Consider the following 20962-nt stretch of genomic DNA (forward strand, 5'->3'; position numbering starts at 1 on the left):
CATACAGATATGTTCGCGAAAAGGGAGCATTGTAATAATCTTTTCAGTTAATTATGGATATTCTTCTTTGATACAGTACTAAAACTTGACAAATACTGATTCCATAAAAATTAATTGCAGTGTGGAATCTAAAGTCATGTTAATGAACTCTTCATAGTTTTTTACTTTAAAATCCACTGTTATATTTTGCACTTAGAATAGCTCTTTTATCCATGCATGGCTTTTATCATGCCTTTGTTATTTTGAATGTTTTGTTCACTGAGTTATTTCAGTTTTCCAAATGTTGACCCATTTAGTTATGCAATATAAAAATAAATCACATTCATTAATGTTCTCACTGATTTCATCAGAAGAGTTTTTAATTATTCGTAAGCTCTTAAGCTCTCAGTGGTGGATACAAGTTTTCCAAAATTTTTATTTCAGCTTAAAGGCTCCAAGTTTGTCGTTGGCAACAGAGGCTTTCGGCTTTCCTTGGACTGGCAGGACAGCCTTGTTTATTTTCACGAAAACTACTTTAATACCCAAATCTAAACAACTGTAATTTGTCAGTCACCGATTCTGTCGTGTAAAAATGATGTTTCGTGGAAAAAAAACAAAAAAGCTAGTTCAGCTCTCAACCTGGTGGATGATTTCTTTTCCTTCTGACACTCATACTTTGGTACTCATTCTACTTTTTACAGATTTCCCATTTCATCACACAGGATGTCAAAAAGATGTATACTCAAAAGGTTGAGATTTTTAAAACATTATTCACTCTTGCCACTTTATCAAGGACATTCTTAAGTAAAGCAGGCTTTTTGTTTAAAACTGTGAGTACATGGCAGTGCAAAATCATACAAGGACTACTAGGGCAGTTTAGTGCCCCTGCTTGGATTCTTGCTAAGGCACCAGCATTTTTACCCACTACTATTGTTTTTGCACCATCAGTGCAAATATCAACATGTAACATATTTATATTATTATGAAAATAACTTGCTTGTGGATCCCCTGAAGGTGCCTCAGAGATCCAGGGACCCATAGACCTTACTTTGAGAATAGTTGCTCTAAGGGGAGCAAGTGTAGCTTACTTACAAAAGAGGAATGTAGTGCAAATTTTCTTAACTAACCTTCTCTTAGCTGGCAAGCCAATGAAATTAACTTCCATTCTTTGTATAACATGGTGGCTACTCTCATGGAATGCTGAATGTCAAGGCTGATGGCAGTAGAGTTCTGTGCTTAGCAAGTATCAGCTGTATTTGTTCTCAAATCAGTTAATGCCAGTTCCATTAATACCTGTAATTACACAATTTTAGTAATGTTGTATAAATAGATGAAGTGTGAGTTTAAAAAAAGTTAATGTTTGTAAAACCAATAATGTTGTGTAAATAGATGAAGTGTGAGTTTAAAAAAAGTTAATGTTTCTGAAATCAACTTAAATGCTTTGGAATGACTTACTGTAAAAAATTGCTCACGTGATTTAGTGTAGATGAGATTTGTAAAAGATTAGGGGAAAACGCACAAAAATCTGGAAGGATTCTGCATTCCTTTCTCAGGCATTTTTAATTTCTTTCTGTATTACAAAGAAACTAAAGCTGGAAATTGTGATGATGTGTTATGTGTGTTCTTTGCAGGAAAGAACAATGAAACTCCATATGTAGACCCATTTCAAAGAATAGGCTTTGACTCACCTTCAAAAGATTGGTGAATGTGTGTACATATGGATATATTTTAAATTGAAACAAAATTCACAAATTAATATCTGTATTTTTTTACATGATTTCTCACTTAACCAGCTTTTCCAGTGAATTGATTAACCATTGGTCAGGATCACATTGAATATGATAGTTTCTCAGCTGTTATCCATGAGCTAGGAGCAAATTTCCTTTGGTTTCTATGACTACAAAATATGGCTTCTTCCACCATTGCACTTTGTATCTGAGGCTGGGTAAGACTGTATTGGTAAAGAATTTCTATAACCTTTTAGAAATACAGCTATTACAGGCCAGCTTTCATAATGACATAGGGATGAACGTGAAGGTACCATAAACCTTTTTTATTAGTGTGCTAGTGTTTTGTTGAATTGGAAATTGCTTGAAATGAGCAAATTACATGTTGGGGCTTGGAAATTTTCACAGAAATTCGCCTAACAATATCTCACAAAGGGTGATAATTATGTAAAATGTTCTATTATCTCTAATAATAAGATCGTTGGCTAATCATACCTGTGAGGGTTTGGTAGGTGGTAGCGGTTCATTGATGTCCTGTACACCCAGCTTTATCACGGCTAGGTGCACATACTGTCATTTATAGATGCATCATGACATGGTACGATGACACAGGGCTGAGAAACAAATGACTTGGCTTGTCTGCCTGGCTCACCGATCACCAGGAGTCAGTGAAGAGAGTTCTCAACTCCCTGGCAGTGAGCACACAGTATGAGTTGTTTTTTTCCTAGAAGTAGGGAATTAATTCACAGTCTGGACAGACACTGGACACACACTGGAAAGCTGACTGGCTGGAGCAAGGCAGCTTTGTCTGTGACCAGATGGTAAAGAAACTCATCAGTCTCAGTCTTTTTAGCACCAGGCTGTATCACCAGTACAGCTAACTAATCCCTGAAATTGTTACTAAATACAAGGGGATCTCTCCATCCCTCCAGTTTCCTGACTTCATAATGATCACATTATCATTGTTAACAGTGAATACAACAGAGAAAAAGAAAACCCCACCCTTTCCTACCCTTGTAGAAGTTAAATTCTAGTAAGGATACACACGCACACATTTGTTTAGGCGGACAAAAAAAAAAAAGGAAGGAGAATGAAATATTGTTAGTTGGGCATGGGGGTGATGAAATTATGACAAGGTGACCAGAGAAGGCCTCACCAAGATCACTTATTTAGCATAAACTTCTAAAGGAAGAACATAGTCTTGAAGAGTTAGTATCTCAGAACATTTTTAAGTATTTTTAAACTCAGGTCTGTGGGGTTTATTTGGGGGAAATACTGCATTTTAACTTTTACTAACTCTAACTGAAATCTAGCATTGCTTCCACTTATGAATAGAGATAACCAACTGTAATAGCATTGGGAGAATCTGTAGCTTGGTTATAGATAAATATCACAGATATTTTTCTATCACATTACAGTTGTTATAGACATTTCAAAATTTATGCTCATCACCACTTATAAATTATGGTGTTTACTATCCCTGCTGTTAAATGTTGGTATTTAATACTTTAATACAGAAGCACTTTTATCATTATTTTATAAAAATATATGTATTACTTATATTTCAAAATAATGGACTTCCTTGTATTCTTACATATTATGTCTTATGAATTTTAAAGCATTTCAAAAACAGGCTAAGGCTTCATTAGATTGCCAAAGGAGGTTCACGGCATAGAAATGTTAGGCTTTAGCTTAATCTCTAATTGAGGGCTTTCTTCCACCTCCCACAGGTACAGCACTGTCTTCATTTGTTTCCCTCTCTTAGAGATTACTCAGATATATCCTGAACAATGCGAAGGCTTTTCTGCCATAATTCCTTAGAGTTCTGATCATGAAAGATCCTTTTTTGCTTCCTGTTTAATGCAGGCCACACACTATTAAAATATTTGCAGAATAATGTCAAAAAGAAATTTGGCTTCCTAGAAAATGGCAATGTAATACATCACAGAAGATCAAATTTGGACTTCTCAGGAAGACATTCGAAGGACCTTAAAGGCAATGCAGTTCATTTTAGGGGAAAGGACGAGATGTAGAAATTCAGGGTTAGAATCAGCTCCCAGTCACATCAGCCTTTCAGCCTCACTTCCCACCATGGTGTTGACCAAGTAGGTCTGTCCAGCTTGAGAGGTCACGGATTGTAGACCACTATACCTTCATATTGACCAGCTGTGGGAAATAAGATGGAATATATATGCTCAACTGTCTCAGTAAGGCAGTCAACCTGCGAACTTCTTATGCAAGTGAAAAGGGAAGGGTGAGCCCTGGTTGAATAGGTACTTGAGAGCTATACCCTGCCACTGCTTGTTCTGTGCTTTAGATCTCTTTGAATATATTCTACCACCTTTCATCATGAATAAAAAATCAAAAGTAAAAATTCTCAAAATCTTGATGTTACCAGAAACCTGGGAAGAGAACAATGTTAACTCTATAATTTTCTCATGAGACAAACTTTATGCTTTTGTCTTATGTAGAGGGAAGTTGATTCTGTGTCATTATACTTCTTGGATTATATCTTCCATTCTGCCCTTTAGTTCTGAGAAATAGACATTTAAGAAGTGTGATGAAAGCAGTGAGCCTTGATGAACTCATTTCCATGGTTTGTTTTCCTTTACAGGTTGGTGAAAGATGCTCCTTGGGATGAAGTCCCGCTTGCTCACTCCCTGGTTGGTTTTGCCACTGCCTATGACTTCTTGTACAATTACCTGAGCAAGACACAACAGGAGAAGTTTCTTGAAGTGATTGCCAATGCCTCGGGGTATATGTATGAAACGTCCTACAGGAGAGGATGGGGATTTCAATACCTACACAACCATCAGCCCACCAACTGCATGGCTTTGCTCACAGGAAGCCTCGTGCTGATGAATCAAGGTACTTGTGTGTACAGCCAAGATGACGTCTGAGCTGACGCCAGTCAGAGTTGCCATGTTGTGAGCAAAGTATTTCTGTAACTGTTCTTAGGTACATGTTCATACTTGGATCCTAACTAAGGCCATGAGATGAAGTAATACCTAGGGCATCTCTTAGTTAATTGAGGGAACTCTCTTCCTTACTTTCTGCTAGTATATTAGCCTGCAGGTTATCTAATTATGGCTTAGATTGTCCCAGGCCATATCCTCATAGTACAGGGTCAGTGATGAATATTGAGTTTTCCAGAGAATTTTGACAGTGAAGACAGCCAGCCTGGAATAAGTGAAGTTTTTAAAAGCTGAACAGGTAGTTTGTTATTTGAAATGAATATTCCTAGCACATGGGTGTGAATCATAACACCACTATTCTTTTTTTCCATAAAGAGAACAACCAATCTAGATTATTTACATCAAAATTGGAAGCCATTTTTGTAGATTATATAGCTACTTTAATGTATTATGTAATTGCCAATATTACTTCTTTTGTTCTTATAACTCTAACTTGATTACAACTCCTGTGGAAATCTATATATTAAATATATAATTGTAGCTAGGAAATATAACAAAATTTAACTCTTGATTACATCTCCCATAAGAATTAATAAGCATTTCATCAATTATCCAATATCAGATTTTACCCAAATCTCGCTTTTTCCCTTGTCACATCAACCATAACTTTTAGTTAGGTCTTAGAGGAAAAGAAACTGAAGATTAATTGAACACATGACATGTGCTAGTCCTTTTCCATATTTTATTTAATTCTCACATAAACCAGGTAAGGTAGCTGCGATTTGGACCCAGTTCTGGCCAACCTCAAAGTTCAATTTCTTTCCACTATATTTTATTGCCTCTCTCACAACAGAAATCCAATTTATAATAATTTAATGAAAGCTTAATTAGCAGGGTAAATTTTCATCCTAGCTGCTCTTGCCCCCTGCTCTCACAAAAACAAAAACAAAGTTAAAAAATCAAAGTGCAAACAATGTGAGAACCCACTTTCAAACCATTTGTGAACCCCAAGGCCAATGAAAAGACATCATGAAATGGTGAGAAGAACCCTGGAGTGAGCCAGATCTCAGCTTGGGGTCTTGGATTTTAGTCTACTATAGTTGTATTTCCTTAAATCAGTTTTTAGGTCTTTAAGAGCAGGAATAGAATTTGTTTCTTCATTCTTCATCATAGATAAAATCATTCCAAATAGGCAGATACCTCTGAAATACTGTTTTGAATTGGATCAAACTGTGTCATTCTCCTCTGGCAGGAGTTTTCCTATGCATTTATTTTCTAAGGAAAGTTGTGGTGGCTCTGATATACTGTCTTCTGGAGCTCCCACATAAGTAGTACACACATTTATGAGAAGATTGGACAGAAGGAGGGGTGAAATCTCTGGTCCTGCAGATCTCAGTTAATAATCAGACTAATAGTCCTGGCTTTCTTGGCACACTCTTTGACTTTAGGAGCTTGGCTGGGTTATTTGAATACTTCCGTGTCCTCTAGGCCAGCCCTGTGGTTACTGCCTGAGGAAGCTTAGAGCGCACATGTAGCTCTTATTGGGCTTGTGAAAATTTTCAAAAGTGGAAGAATTAGGATTTTTCCTCTGTTCTACCAACCCTGCCTAAGGCTTGGTGTGCTGAGACCACAAGGAACACATGCAAGGGAGTTGGAAAGAAGGCAGGTGTGAAATGTTTAAAATGATTGCACAATAGTTATAATGGGCCTGGCGTGGTGGCTCACACCTGTAATCCTAGCACTCTGGGAGGCCGAGGTGGGCGAATCGTTTGCGCTCAAGAGTTCGAGACCAGCCTGAGTGAGCAAGAGCGAGACCCCCGTCTCTACTAAAAATAGAAAGAAATTATCTGGACAACTAAAAATATACAGAAAAAATTATCTGGGCAGGGTGATGCATGCCTGTAGTCCCAGCTACTCGGGAGACTGAGGCAGAAGGATTGCTTGAGCCCAGGAGTTTGAGGTTGCTGTGAGCTAGGCTGACGCCACGGCACTCACTCTAGCCCAGGCAACAGAGCAAGACTGTGTCTCAAAAAAAAAAAAAAAAAATAGTTATAATAGAGTGGAATAAAAGATGTCATGAAGAGCCTTATGGTTAAATATCAAATGAGTGTATTAAGTTTGAATTAAAGAGAACAGTGTTCTTTCTGTGAGTTTAGGAAAGTTCAAGAAACTTTGAAGGATGGGTAAGACTTAAATAAGTGAAGATACTAAAAAACATTCCAGGCAAAGAGTATGAATGTTGGGAAAATACAGGGCATTGCTTCAATTAACAACAATATCAGTACCAAGCATTGACAGAGGTTTGCAGTTTACAAAGTGTTTTGACAGACATTGCCACATATCTCCTGAAGAGGGTTGTTATAAGGAACAAATAAGGAAAGTGAGGTAAGGTGATATCCAGGAAACAGTGGTCTGATTTTAGACATCGGTCACATTGGTATCTGGTTGGAGCTGGAGGACACAGAGAGAAAAAAGATGAAGGTGATTGGAATTTTAAACCTGAATGATAGAAAATGGAAATTGAAATCCATAAGACTGGCATGTCAGGTATGATACTAGATGACAGAAAGAGCTGGAATACAATTAGCAGTCACTTCTGCATAGCCAAGCCTGAAAAAGCCATGCTGCCTCCATGACATGGGAGTCGTGTCTTAGCCTGAGACCTTAATTTAGACCCAGAGCTGGTGGGACCTGAGCCTCTGGAAGCCCCACACCCGGCACACCTAGTAGTCCATGGTAGAGGGTCAGCTCTGATGATGATACACGTTTGTGAGAATAAAGCAATATGACTTTACCCGCCCTGGGAAGCAGCAAGCTTAATTTCATCCACAAGGGTTGTGTGTTTTAAAACAAGCAAACAAAACAAGCTAAACCTTACATCTGAAGACCTAGGTTTATATCAAAATTCTGTTCATTTTTAGTCATGTGCCAGAGGTCTTGAACAAGTCAACCTTTCTATAATTTGGGGGTAATAATGCATAATTGGGTTGTTAAAAGGATTAAGTAAGATTCTGTCCAGTGCTGTGTAAATTATAAGTGTTACAGAAATGTGAGGAGTTGTTACCTAAATGTAAGAATTCTAGAAAGATAGCATTTCTGAGTCAAAAGGATTTTATAAAATTTTCTAGACTTTTAATTTTCAGTGGGGAGATTGAAAAATGTGACAGGTCAAAATCTTGAACAAAATCTTGTAGCTCATATTGGCAGGTTCAGGACTCCTAGTTGATTTTGTCATGGTTAGATTGCCTTTCCAGTGGTTTCTCAGCCCTGCTGTGCTGCCTTTTCAGATGCTGTGGAATCTCAAGCACATAAAGGAGGAGAGCGGTTGTCTTCTAATGACAATTCAAACTGAAGACTGTTCATTAAGCATTTATAGGATTTGCAGCCTATTGTTAAATCCTATGAAACAATGGTGCAAGTTTTTTAAAGTGATAAACTTCAAAAAAATTTTTCAAGTAGTTTTTTTTTTAGGAAAATTGAATAGAAGTGTCCATAGAGAAATCTTTTCTTGCAAACATAAAGTTACCTGCCTTTGTGATCTTATATGTGATATAGTTTTACTTTATTAAAAGATTGGAAAATGATACTCATTTAAAAGTTTATCTTCACTTAGTAAATTATCTGTATTCAAGAACTTCTTAACTTGCATCATGGACCCATCACAAACCTGGATTAACAGGATGTTATTTATAACATTGACAAGTGAGCATTTTACAAAATGCAATTTGTGATATAAACTGGTCAGATAACTCAGAGGGTTTTATTTTGCCATATTTTTGTTTATGCTTTGTTACAGCTTTTAGTCATTGTTTCCACGTGTTTTCATCCTTCAGGGTATCTTCAAGAAGCCTACTTATGGACCAAACAAGTTCTGACCATCATGGAGAAATCTCTGGTCTTGCTCCGAGAGGTGACGGACGGCTCCCTCTACGAAGGAGTTGCATACGGCAGCTACACCACTAGATCGCTCTTCCAGTATATGTTTCTCGTGCAGAGGCACTTTGACATCAACCACTTCGGCCATCCGTGGCTTAAACAACACTTTGCATTTATGTACAGAACCATCCTGCCAGGTATCATGAGGAGTCAGAAGTGGAAAACATTAGACTATTATAATTTTTTCTGATTATGAAAATGAGCAAGATTAAGAAAGGAAATGAGGTCTGTGGGGTTTGTCATATTGAAATGAAAGGGATTTTTCAAAAATCAAAGAAAAATTGAATTTAAGAGTTATATATAGCCAGAACATTTGAGGAGCTAAGTGAAGATTTGTAATTTAGGTACTGTAAAGCTTGGAGCATAATGGAGCAAATATAATTTCTAGCCCCCACGGTACTTTTAGTTTTGTATATATATAAACTTGAATACATATTTAAACTCTTTTTATGAATCTAAAGAAAACGTAAACAGTTATGACTATATTTCAGTTTTCCTTTATGAATGATCCTTAATCTTAGTTTTTAGTTTCTAATTTTTTCTTCCAGACTGAACAGACATGATTCAAAATAAAAAATTACCTACCTGTGTGTGTTAGAGCTTAAGTATTTTTTAAAATATTTTCTTGAAATAAACAGTATAGGATATAGAAAATTAAACAAAACACCAATTGCTATAAAACTTCTAATTTCTTTCTAAGAGAACTAGCTTTAAGGAAAAGATATATATGATTTAATAATTTATTCATTTCTAGGAGAGCTTTGTAAACTCTCCTTACTTCTAAAATAGGACAAAGATGTTAGAAAAAGTTGGGGAGGTAAATTTTCAGCAGGATGGATTTTTCTTCCCCCAGGAAATGCAATATTCTAGATAGTTGTTCTAGACCTACAACAAAGAATCCAATATTTAAATCTTCTTGCTCTAGTAGTATACATATGGATTAGATAGAGTCTCCCTTATTGTGTTATCCAAAAAATATTGCAGAGCAAAAGAACCATTTTAAGATTTAGTTGAGACTTATATTCAGAACCATGTTGCTTTATTGCTTGTTCTTAGACATACAGGAGAGGTCTGTTTTGCAGTTCATCTTGGTAAACAAAGGCAATCTAACGCAAGGCACCTTTAAGAGGTCTGGGTGCGTTGTAATTTGAGCTGAGATCTAACAGCCAGCCACACCAGGGCTTGTGTCTGCTGTGAGCTGTGTATGTGGCTGTTTCCAAAGCTGGAAAAAACAATATGAACATCTCTAAGAGGAGCATATATATGTTTGTGTTAATTCAACAAAACTTTATTGAACATCTATTTAGCCAGGCACTGTACTGAGCAGGGGATTCAAAGAAGAATAAAACAACACATCCTCTGCTTTCAAGGAACTCACAAACTAGTAGAAGATTCAGAAAATTGCATTTTATATAATAGAGTTTGCGTAGAACATCACTTACCGAACTGTTAGGAACAAAAACATTAACTGTAAATTGTGTAAATACAGTCATGGGAGCATTTTAGAAGAGATTTTGTATGAAGTTAGTCTGTTTTCAAACTACATTTCTTTTTTTTATTTCTACGATTGATATTCTAGTGGCGATTTTCTCTGTCTGCCCCAGAATTTTCTCCCATGCTGCTTCTTTTTTCAAGAAACCTGGAGCATATTCAGTCTTAACATTACTTTTATTTGTCTTCCCTATTCCAGTAATAATACCTGGCTTTCTGATCTTTGCATTTTCTCTCCTTTAACTTCCCACGGTACATACTGGCAGAAGCTTCTCTGGGAATTAAGTGTTCTTCCTATAGAAATTCCTTCTCTTCCATGAACCCTATATACAGTATAACTTCCACTGTATTGGAAACCAAACTGAAGCACCTGATGTTATTATCTTGGCCCAGAATGCAGGTTGAGTTGTGGGACAGCTAGTGCTCATTCCAGATTCAGAAACTCACTATGTACAACAGGATACCCCATGTATATATGCAAACATAATTGTACATAGCATGGACATTGGAAAATGAGGAAAGTGGACAATATACATACACTTGAATAGGTGTAGCACCTCCATAACCGATGACAAGTAGCCACATAACAAACACAAGCTTGCACACTTTTTGAGGGATTCTGATTAATTGACTTGGGATACAATGTGGACATTGTGGTTTTGTTGATTTTTATCCAGTCAATTACACAATTGATTCTAATTCGCAACTAGGTTTGAAAATCATTGTTTAGATCTGGATAGTAGTGTGAAGTTTTAAACTTACCTTAATTCTTTTCAACTTCTTTCCCTAGGGTTTCAAAGGACTGTGGCTATTGCAGACTCAAATTACAACTGGTTTTATGGTCCAGAAAGCCAGTTAGTGTTCCTGGATAAATTTGTCATGCGTAACGGCAGTGGTAACTGGCTGGCTGACCAAATCAGAAGGAACCGTGTGGTGGAGGGTCCAGGAACACCATCCAAAGGGCAGCGCTGGTGCACTCTGCACACAGAATTTCTCTGGTATGGTGCATTGGGCTGGTTTTAAAGAGAAATGGTACCCAAGGGTACTTACTGTTCATTCTGTACGCTAGTTTTTTGCATTTAAAAGGAAAAACTAATCTAAAACACTTTTTAAATCGTTTCTCCATGCCACCTAAGTACATGCAACTTCAATTCAACTCATATCCCACTGTTTGAAACTCTGTTAGAAACATTTCTTTTTAAATTTAAAGTCTAATTACTATTTGCATTTTTTGTTCTCTTATGTTAGAGATGTCCTAGGCTTGCACTGTTTCATGGATAAACATGTTTTGATTTTACCTCATTTTTTAAATCATACAAAGAGAAAACCACAAAATTTAGACTGGGTTATTCTGATAATCACACCAAAAAAAAGTAGCAAAATATTTTGTTTTGTTTTGGTAAATGGAGCATTATAATCTTCTACGAGCAAAGCTGTTACTAAATTTTCAAAAGTCTTTAAAAGTGTTTGACGGTATTTGACAGCTTCACTTTGATACTAAAAGGACCGTGTAATTTTTTTTGCCTTAATCTTTTAAGCTCAGGAGAAGCTTGGGTCTCCTTTTTTAAGTATTGCCAAATATATTGCTGGCATCCAATAAGTTAAAATAAAAATTACAGGGAACTGGATAATCATTAATTCTTGGTGTCTTTTCAAGCTATTGAAATTTGCATTCAACTCCAAAATAAGCTTTCTTATGATTTGTTTCTCTTTATTGTTTTTTAAAAAAATTTAAATATTAAGGAGGAAAAATATTAGTAAAGTGATAACTATCTATGGTTCAACCAGCATTTTTAAAAACTATTTTCACAGATAAACTAGATATATTAATATATAACTATTCCTGAGTCCTTTTAAGTATAAAGTAATTACTTAATAGTGTTACCCATAAATATTCAACCAAGAGAATTCTATAAAGCTAACTATAGGATTAATATAATAGGACAGATTAATATATAGGTCAGATTAATCCTAAGTCTAACTTAGTTAAAAAACCTACCTTTACAGGAATACGCAAACAGCCAAAAACTGAGAGAAGGATAGCCAATTGAGCTTGTATCTGTATTTGTTAAATCACATTAAGGCAACATTATACTAGACCTAAGTAGAGACACAATTTCTGATGTTCTATAACTGAGACTCTAGAACAACAGATGAAACAGCCAAAATCAAAACCCAGTAAGATTCACTCTACCATAGGTGATTTATTTACTTTAGACAAAAGTATATAAGAGCTAATAATAAACATTTATTATAAATAGAAATAAGAAGACATTTATTGTCCAGGAAGCATGGCATCATCTTCAGATTAAAACAAAATAAAACCTTTGAATCTGATTAGGCAGTGGTAGCCACAATTATAAAACCTCCAATATTGTATAGTTTCCTGGAATTTCATTTCATCCATTTATATTCTTAGATGTAGTATTGACAATAAATTTTATCTAATATGTGAAGTTCTAGTCTATTTCAATTAATTTTCTAGAGGGAAAAAAAATGTGGAGGAAGAACTGATTTCAAAGCCAAACATTGAATAATGTCAGTTACTGCAGAACAATACTTTATTATAACTCAAGGCTTGTTAAGAGTCCAGATCCTAACATGGGGTTTCCTAAAAGAGGAGCCCCCTCAACTAGAAATTGGGATGAAGTGCTTAGATCTATGCTACGAGCCCTGGTAGTTTGGGTGGCCGCTCTGAAATCATCAAGTGAAGAAGGTCCATGTAGACAGTAGCAGTAGAAATGTCAAGCCCAAACCCAAGGATCAAAAATTATAAAGAAATGCTCCTCTCCCAGTCATCAGCGGTTTCCCCTTGGGCATGCTTACTGTCCGTGGGTGCTTTCAGAAATGTCCTTAGTACACTCTCCACTGCCACTGCTCTGGGTAGCATTTGCGTGTTGTTTCTTCCAGACACGTTACCATGTGGCATCACAGTTCTTGTGCGTTATTTTCACTTCCATCAGAAAACCATTTAATTTTTTAAAATTAATTTCAGGTATGATGCCAGCTTGAAATCGGTTCCTCCTCCAGATTTCGGCACCCCTACACTGCATTATTTTGAAGACTGGGGTGTTGTGACTTACGGAAGTGCACTGCCTGCAGAAATCAATAGATCTTTCCTTTCCTTCAAGTCAGGAAAACTTGGGGGACGTGCAATATATGACATTGTCCACAGAAACAAATACAAAGATTGGATCAGAGGATGGAGAAATTTTAATGCAGGGCATGAACATCCTGATCAAAACTCATTTACTTTTGCTCCCAATGGTGTGCCTTTTATTACTGAGGCTCTCTATGGGCCAAAGTACACTTTCTTCAACAACGTTTTGATGTTTTCCCCAGCTGTGTCCAAGAGCTGCTTTTCTCCCTGGGAGGGTCAGGTCACAGAAGACTGTTCATCAAAATGGTCTAAATACAAGCATGACCTGGCAGCTAGCTGTCAGGGGAGAGTGGTTGCAGCAGTGGAGAAAAATGGGGTGGTTTTCATCCGAGGAGAGGGTGTGGGGGCTTATAACCCCCAGCTGAATCTTAGGAAGGTTCAGAGGAATCTGATTCTCCTACATCCACAGCTGCTTCTCCTTGTGGACCAAATACATCTGGGAGAGGAGAGCACCCTCGAAACAGCAGCAAGCTTCTTCCACAATGTGGATGTTCCTTTTGAGGAGACAGTGGTAGATGGTGTCCATGGGGCTTTCATCAGGCAGCGAGACGGGCTCTATAAAATGTACTGGATGGATGATACTGGCTACAGCGAGAAAGCAACCTTTGCCTCAGTGACATACCCTCGGGGCTATCCCTACAATGGGACAAACTATGTGAATGTCACCATGCACCTCCGGAGTCCCATCACCAGGGCAGCTTACCTCTTCATAGGGCCATCCATTGATGTGCAGAGCTTCAGCATCCACGGGGACTCTCAGCAGCTGGATGTGTTCGTAGCCACCAGTGAACACGCCTATGCAACATACCTGTGGACAGGTGAGGCCACGGGACAGTCTGCCTTTGCACAGGTCATCGCAGATCGTCAGAAAATTCTGTTTGACCGAAATTCAGCCATCAAGAGCACGATTGTCCCTGAGGTGAAGGACTACGCTGCTATTGTGGAACAGAACCTGCAGCATTTTAAACCGGTGTTCCAGCTGCTGGAGAAACAGATACTCTCCCGAGTCCGGAACACGGCTAGCTTTAGGAAGACTGCTGAGCGCCTGCTGAGATTTTCCGACAAGAGACAGACTGAGGAGGCCATCGACAGGATTTTTGCCATATCACAGCAACAGCAGCAAAGCAAGTCAAAGAAAAACCGAAGGGCAGGCAAACGCTATAAATTTGTGGATGCTGTCCCTGATATTTTTGCACAAATTGAGGTCAATGAGAAAAAGATTCGACAGAAAGCTCAAATTTTGGCACAGAAAGAACTACCCATAGATGAAGATGAAGAAATGAAAGACCTTTTAGATTTTGCAGATGTAACATATGAGAAACATAAAAACGGGGCATTAATGAAAGGCCGGTTTGGACAGGCACGGATGGTGACAACTACTCACAGCAGAGCCCCATCACTCTCTGCTTCGTACACCAGACTGTTCCTGATTCTGAACATTGCTATTTTCTTTGTCATGTTGGCAATGCAGCTGACTTATTTCCAGAGGGCCCAGAGCCTACATGGCCAAAGATGTCTTTATGCAGTCCTCCTAATAGACAGCTGTATTTTATTGTGGTTGTACTCTTCTTGTTCCCAATCCCAGTGTTAGCACTGAAGCTATAAATTGCTTGATCATTTTGTGATCACAAGAGTCTATGCAAAAAAAAAAAAAAATTGATGCCTCAGTTATTGGATTTTTTTCTCAGATTCATTTTAACAAATTAAGGGAAGGTATCTTAACACAAGAAAGCAGGGATATGGAGAAATCGGAGTTGGAGCAGGCAAAGAATTTATCAAAGGAATAAAAGTAGCGTGGTTGTGCCATGGTGTTTCTGGAAGTATTTGGCTTTGCTAATTTAGCAATTCGTACAATACTACTCTTGGAAAAAACAAAAAGTCTGGTTTTTTAAGTAATAATTTTTCTTAGAAACAGAACAATTTAGATGGAATTGGGTTTTATTAATATTAATTTAATGCAATTACCGATTTTCAGATACTATAGTATGGAAAGAACACACTTTTGAGAAATGCAGCATTTTTTTTTTACTAGTATAGTCTTGTCGAGAAATAAATGTTGTTAAGTCTTGGTATGGTGGTGTCAGCTTCCCTGGGGAAGTAGTTCTTTAGCTATGTGCTGCTTAACAGCATCTGTTACTATAGGATCTGGATGACTATTCAGACAACATAGTAAAAATGATGGCAGAAGATCATTAAAAACTTAAAATATATTTCCAATAGAAAACTTATATCTATTAAAGAATATTTCCTTAATGAGGCTGGTCTCTGAACACATATAATTGGTTGCTTATAGACATTCATTGGTTGTTCAATAATTAGGACAATGATAGATAATGTAATATTGTATTTTCCTTATGTGGAAAACTGTTGTAGATCCAGTGACTAAACTTTTCAAAATAAAATATTTTATATCCTGAATGTTGATTTTAATACCAAAGAAGATGGGGAATCTAAAATTTGAATATGATTTTTATGTTTTTTTAATAGAAAACTTTCTTCAAGTTTATTTTGCTAAATAAACAGATCATAATTGTGATTTTTCTCTAGTGTCTTTCTTCTTTGTTCCACTGCATTCAAAATGTATTAACATTTTCCAAAATCTTTGAAGAAAGATCTTTATTTGGACATGCATTCATTAAATGTATAAAGTAGTTTTTGAATCAAAAGAAGTAATTTCTCTTCTTATTTTTGTTGTTTGAACATGTTTTAAACATTTAAAACAATAGCCAGCTTCTGATATTTAAGTAACACCAACCTTTTAAAAACATAAAATTTGTATCATTATTTTTAATCAAGTCCTCAGGAGGTAACAGCAGCATAGAATACCGAAAACATAATCCACAGTTTATATTTGAGCATAAGAATATAATATTCTTAAAAGGAACTTATGCATTAAACATATTTGAGTCATATATCTCTCCTTTGAAAATAGGAAATATGTTCAGCTCAAATTCTACAGCAAGGACATATTCACTGATTTATAAGTTTAAAGTAATAATTATAATCTTTCTTTTTACTTGCCTTTTTGGTTCATGAAAATACCAGTGTGTAACCAAAAGACAAGAATCAGAGAGACATATGAGCACCTTTTTTTCAGTTCTAATTTTGAACTTCTTACATAAAGAAAACACAAATTTGACTTTTAACTGTGCTTCACTTATTATACTTGGAATCTAGAAAATGACTTCTGAGGAAGTATTTTTTTTTCCACTCTCATGGAAAGTCTCTAGGGAGGATGTCATTACACACTGTTTAAAAAGAATAATGTTTTCAAAAGAATAATGCTTCCGTTTGTCCTGCATGGATGCTGTTACTGGGATTTAAACTTGCTTTATGTGACAGATTCTCCGTTTACTTAACCTCATTCAACATTCCTCTCTTCTACTCTTTCTCATTCAAAAGGATGAATTGTCTGAAATGATCAAAAGGAATTTTTTTTTAAAAAAAGGGAAAATTACTCTTTGAGGCTACCAAGCAAACCTGATCTCTGATCCAAAACTCAGGCATACTTTCTAACAGAGATGAAAAATGCAAGTGAGTGCCAAATCCAGCTTTCCTTTTATTTTCATTAGATTAAGGCTAGACAATACATTAGTCACCATAGCATGACCCAGTCTAACATTAGCTCATTTTTTAACTAATTTTTTAAAATATGATAATCATGTATCTTTAAAACAAAATGAATTAAAATCACATGAGTTTTTTTTTTTTCTTCTCGTGGACCTGGTATTTATTTCACTTAAAAAGAAATTTCTTCAGGCAGTGACTTCAGAAACAAATCACAGCTCTTCATAATGAGACGTGTTTTCTATCAGGGATAGTGCATATTTGAGTAAAACTAAGGAACTCTTTGTAACTTCAAGAAAACCAAGCAATGTTAAATCTCCCTTGAAACTGAGTAATCAATTATGGAATCTGTTTCAATGCTGCTCACTATGAAAGGAGTGTTTCAAGTTCATTGGATACTATGTGAGCTGCTGTTCGGGGTGTTGGCAGGACTTTTGGTCCTAGACTTAAAGAAAATTTGAGAATCATTAGCATACAGAGCTTGTCTGTGAAGTGGAAGAGGCACATTCCCTTGTAACTGATTAGCTCATAAACAGCCATGATGGTGGGTGAGACCTGGAATCTGAGAACATTCTTCGGAGAACACGGTTTTAATTCTAAAGTCAGGTGGAAGCCCTTGTTCTGGGACTGTTTTAACAATTAAAATTCATTGTCTCATCTAGAATATTAAATTAATTCTTCCACAAATATTTTAGTCATAGCTTTTAAGTCCTACATGTCCTAAGGTTATGAGAAAATACGTTTTAACGGAATATTTTGCATACTGAATAACATATTTTCAAAAAGAAAAATTTACATTATGACTGCCTTAGTTTTTTTTAAAAATTCTTGATAGTTCGTTCACAAACCACTCACAAAGGAATCTGAAATTTCTCCAAATGTTAAGAGAAAGCAAGCTACACGAGGTTATACTTGTAAGCTTAAAAGTGAATTTATATGTCACATGCATATATTTTATCTATATTTATTTTATATTTCTAAGGAAATACTACATGGGTAAGAGGGCTGTGAAATTTATCTTCCAAACTGGGACACTTTTGAGAGTTAAAGGAGGAGCAATTAGTCATTATTCCAGGACAGCAGATAGAAACCAGGACTGTACTCAGCAAACTGGGACATATGGTCATTTTTGTTATGGATTAATTAAGGAAAAAAGTAGTTAGGGAAGTGTGTGAAGGTCTAACTCAAAGTTTAGTGCTAAAAAAGGAAGTTGAAATGACCTGATTGAGCCCCCTAAATCTGCAGATGGGGAAAGTCAGGCTCAGGCAGGGAGCTAGACCAGACCCTTTCCCTACTGCCTGCCCTGTGGTTACTCCATGTCTGCTGGCAAAGCCCGTTGGCTTGATTCTCTTCTCTTTAGATTCATGTTGAGAAGAGGTTAGTTTCTACAGCTTATTTAATTCGCTGGCAAAACTGTTGTGTTTTTTTCCAGCAGTGTTTCAGCTAGATACCTGCTTTATGCTATGTAATGTCAATGAAGTACTGACAAGTATTCAAGAAATGACTGAGAGAAACCATACATTCCACTAAACATTTAGTTTTTTGGTCATCTATTTTAAAATCCATTTACTGTCAATTTAGTGGGGTTTTAGGAAAGAACAGAAATGAATTTATATATTGAATCCAATGTGTTTAAACAGAAGCCTCATACCACTTTTCAGTTGAGTTGACAAATCACAAGAATGATGATGACGCATGTTTACAGGATGCCTACTATGTGCCAAGTACAGTTTTAGGAACTGAAAGTGGAGTAGAGAACAGCAATAATAAAATAAATGCTGGCCCTCGGGTAGTTTATGTTCTAATGTGGGTGGGTTGGAGGAAAATAATAACAACAACAATAAAAGATGTCAATTAGTGAAAAGTATGATGGAGAATGAAGCAAGGAGAGGCAGTATGAGGTTATGGTGAGCTGGTGCTGTTCTATGAAAATTGGATTACATGTGAGCAGACACTTGAAAGAAGTGAGGGTGTGTACTGCAGGGATATGTAGGAGAAGAGCATTCCAGGCATAGCAGCAGTTACAAAGGCCCCGAGCTCAATATGTGTTTGAGGACCAGGAGTTCCATGTGGCTGGAGCAGAAAGGGTGGGCAGAGAATGATGGAAACAGGATCAGATCATACACAGATTGCAGCAGAGACGTGGATGATGAGATAGGAAGTCAGCTGGAAGAATGGAGCTGCAATGAACTGAGACGCTGATGCAGGAGGAACAAGTAGTGGGAGGTAGGGTCCAGGAGCTTGCTTTAGTCATGTTGAATTTAAGATACTTTCTAAACATCCACGTGGATATGTACAAACCTGGAATCCAGGGGCAGGAAATTTAATTGTTGATGCCCTCTTAAAGGTTGAATGTACATTCTCCAGCTACGTAAGAGGAGAAATGCATGTAAATGTAAATGGAATCTCAGAAAGAAGTATGAAAAAGCAAGTCTGGTTCAGGAATTCCCCCAGATAGGTATTGTTGGCCCCCTGGAAGTGCAATGGGGAGTGGCTGAAGACGAGATTGCAAAGGCAAGCAGGGAGGTGTTGTGCATGACTTTGTAGGGCGTGGGAGGGAATATGGACTTTTTTTCTGCAGTGAGAGCTGCTCAAACTTTCTTATGCTTTAGCACAACAGGGATACAACACAGCTGTCACTCAGCGAGCATGGCAGCGATTCTAACGGGGTGGGAAATGTGTATGGGGGGCAAAAGGGACATGGGTGAGGGGAGGAGAGGATGCCATACACACGAGTGTGTGTGTGTGTGTGTGTGTGTGTGTGTGTGTGTGTGTGTGTGTGTGAGGTTTTGAAAGATCCTTGAGGTGGTTCTGATATGCCCCCATATTCCATACATTTAGTCTATGGAAGAGTTTCCCTCTGACTGGAAATCACTGCAAGCAATGGAGAACCATTGAAGGATTTTTCTTTTTAAATAATCAGATTTTAGCTTCAATGTAGAGAATAGACTCAGTGGGGAAGAAGTGCAGAAGGCTGTTTCTATGGTCTAGGGAGGAGATAGCTCCTTCATTAAGTCTGGAGAGAGAATATTTAAGGCTCAGCTCACAGGCAAACATGTGACCAAAGAAATTTATATTTTGTGGAAGTGTTGGTCAGGAAGATGATGAACCAAGGGTTCCTGATGGTGTATGTGTCTCTGAGTCCTTTCATTATAAGAAGAGCATGGTTGCCTGTCATGGCTCTGCCCCAGTCACCCCAGCTGTCCCTTAATAAACCCAGGAAGTTGTCAGATCATCCTACCATTTCTATTTTCAGCTTGCCTTGTTCAGAGGCTTCAACTAGATTGAAATGGCTGGAGTGTAGGGTGTGTAACAGAGGGTGATGGAAAACAAGACTGAAAAGGTAGACCAGGCCGGGTGAGGGAGTGGGTTCAACCCCTTTAATTTAAAAAAGAAATAGCACCAACTGTATAAGCATTTTGAATACCCCAGGTTGTTGGAGTACTTTCTAAATCAGGAAAGTGAGAGTGTTCTTTCTGCATATCTCTAGAAATTCGTTACTGGGAAGTGTTTGTCATGGAATTCTCATATGATTTCAGTGGTGATTCTCAGTGGAAATGATTTAGGATGGGCCCTTGAGGCTTTGGTTTAAGGTAGAATTTCTTAAGGCAACAGCTTCTAAAAACATTCCAGTCAGCCCAGCACATTCCAAATTAAACAATGAGAAGTGTTTTTAGTATTTACTTAGGAATTATTGTCTGAACAAAAAAATGTTTAATGGTTTAGGTACTTTCTTTTTCTTCCAGAGACATGGTAATAATAGGATACTAGAAGTACCTTTTTTTGTGTGACGGGAACATCTTGTCCCATTTTCCCTACTCTTTACTTTTCAGCCTTTGTTGTTTACCGATTTTTGTCCAGGACACAATAGAAGAGATAATCTTGATTTCTAATCTCCTTCACCCTACTCTCAAAGGAATTTGTTTTACTGACAAAAGAATGGATCAATGCCATTTATTAGAGTTTTGAGGAGAATTCTTAAAAATGCTGTATATATTTAAAGCTCTGTATTTTTTATTAAAAAAAGGACTGAAGAAAGGAAAATGTGATTATTTTGAAAGGTTCATTCACAGAATTTTTATCACAGTTGAAATAATAGCTGCAATAACAATTTAAAACTGATTGCTGTTACTGAATACTGTTCTTGGGTGGCTCACACTTAGGAGACACAAAAAGATCATAAAAAT

At 37.0% G+C, this 20962-nt stretch overlaps 1 protein-coding gene across 6 annotated transcripts in view; it reads left to right on the top strand.

Moving 5' to 3' along the window:
* The window catches only part of DSE (dermatan sulfate epimerase), a 67917-nt gene extending 52161 nt beyond the window's left edge, over nt 1-15756 (top strand). For 5 of the 6 annotated variants that reach the window (XM_045544225.1, XM_045544226.1, XM_045544229.1 and 2 more), the window contains exons 3-6: nt 4321-4574; nt 8455-8694; nt 10839-11046; nt 13044-15756. In XM_045544225.1, the coding sequence (XP_045400181.1) occupies nt 4321-4574; nt 8455-8694; nt 10839-11046; nt 13044-14799 (2458 nt within the window). In that variant the 3' untranslated portion in view covers nt 14800-15756. Of the gene's footprint in view, nt 1-4320; nt 4575-8454; nt 8695-10838; nt 11047-13043 lie in introns of those variants that run through there. The other variant, XM_045544230.1, reaches the window with a different exon arrangement.
* The last annotated feature ends 5206 nt before the right edge of the window (nt 15757-20962 follow it).

The sequence above is a fragment of the Lemur catta genome, chromosome 2 (genome assembly GCF_020740605.2).
Source record: "Lemur catta isolate mLemCat1 chromosome 2, mLemCat1.pri, whole genome shotgun sequence".
Lineage (NCBI taxonomy): Eukaryota > Metazoa > Chordata > Mammalia > Primates > Lemuridae > Lemur > Lemur catta.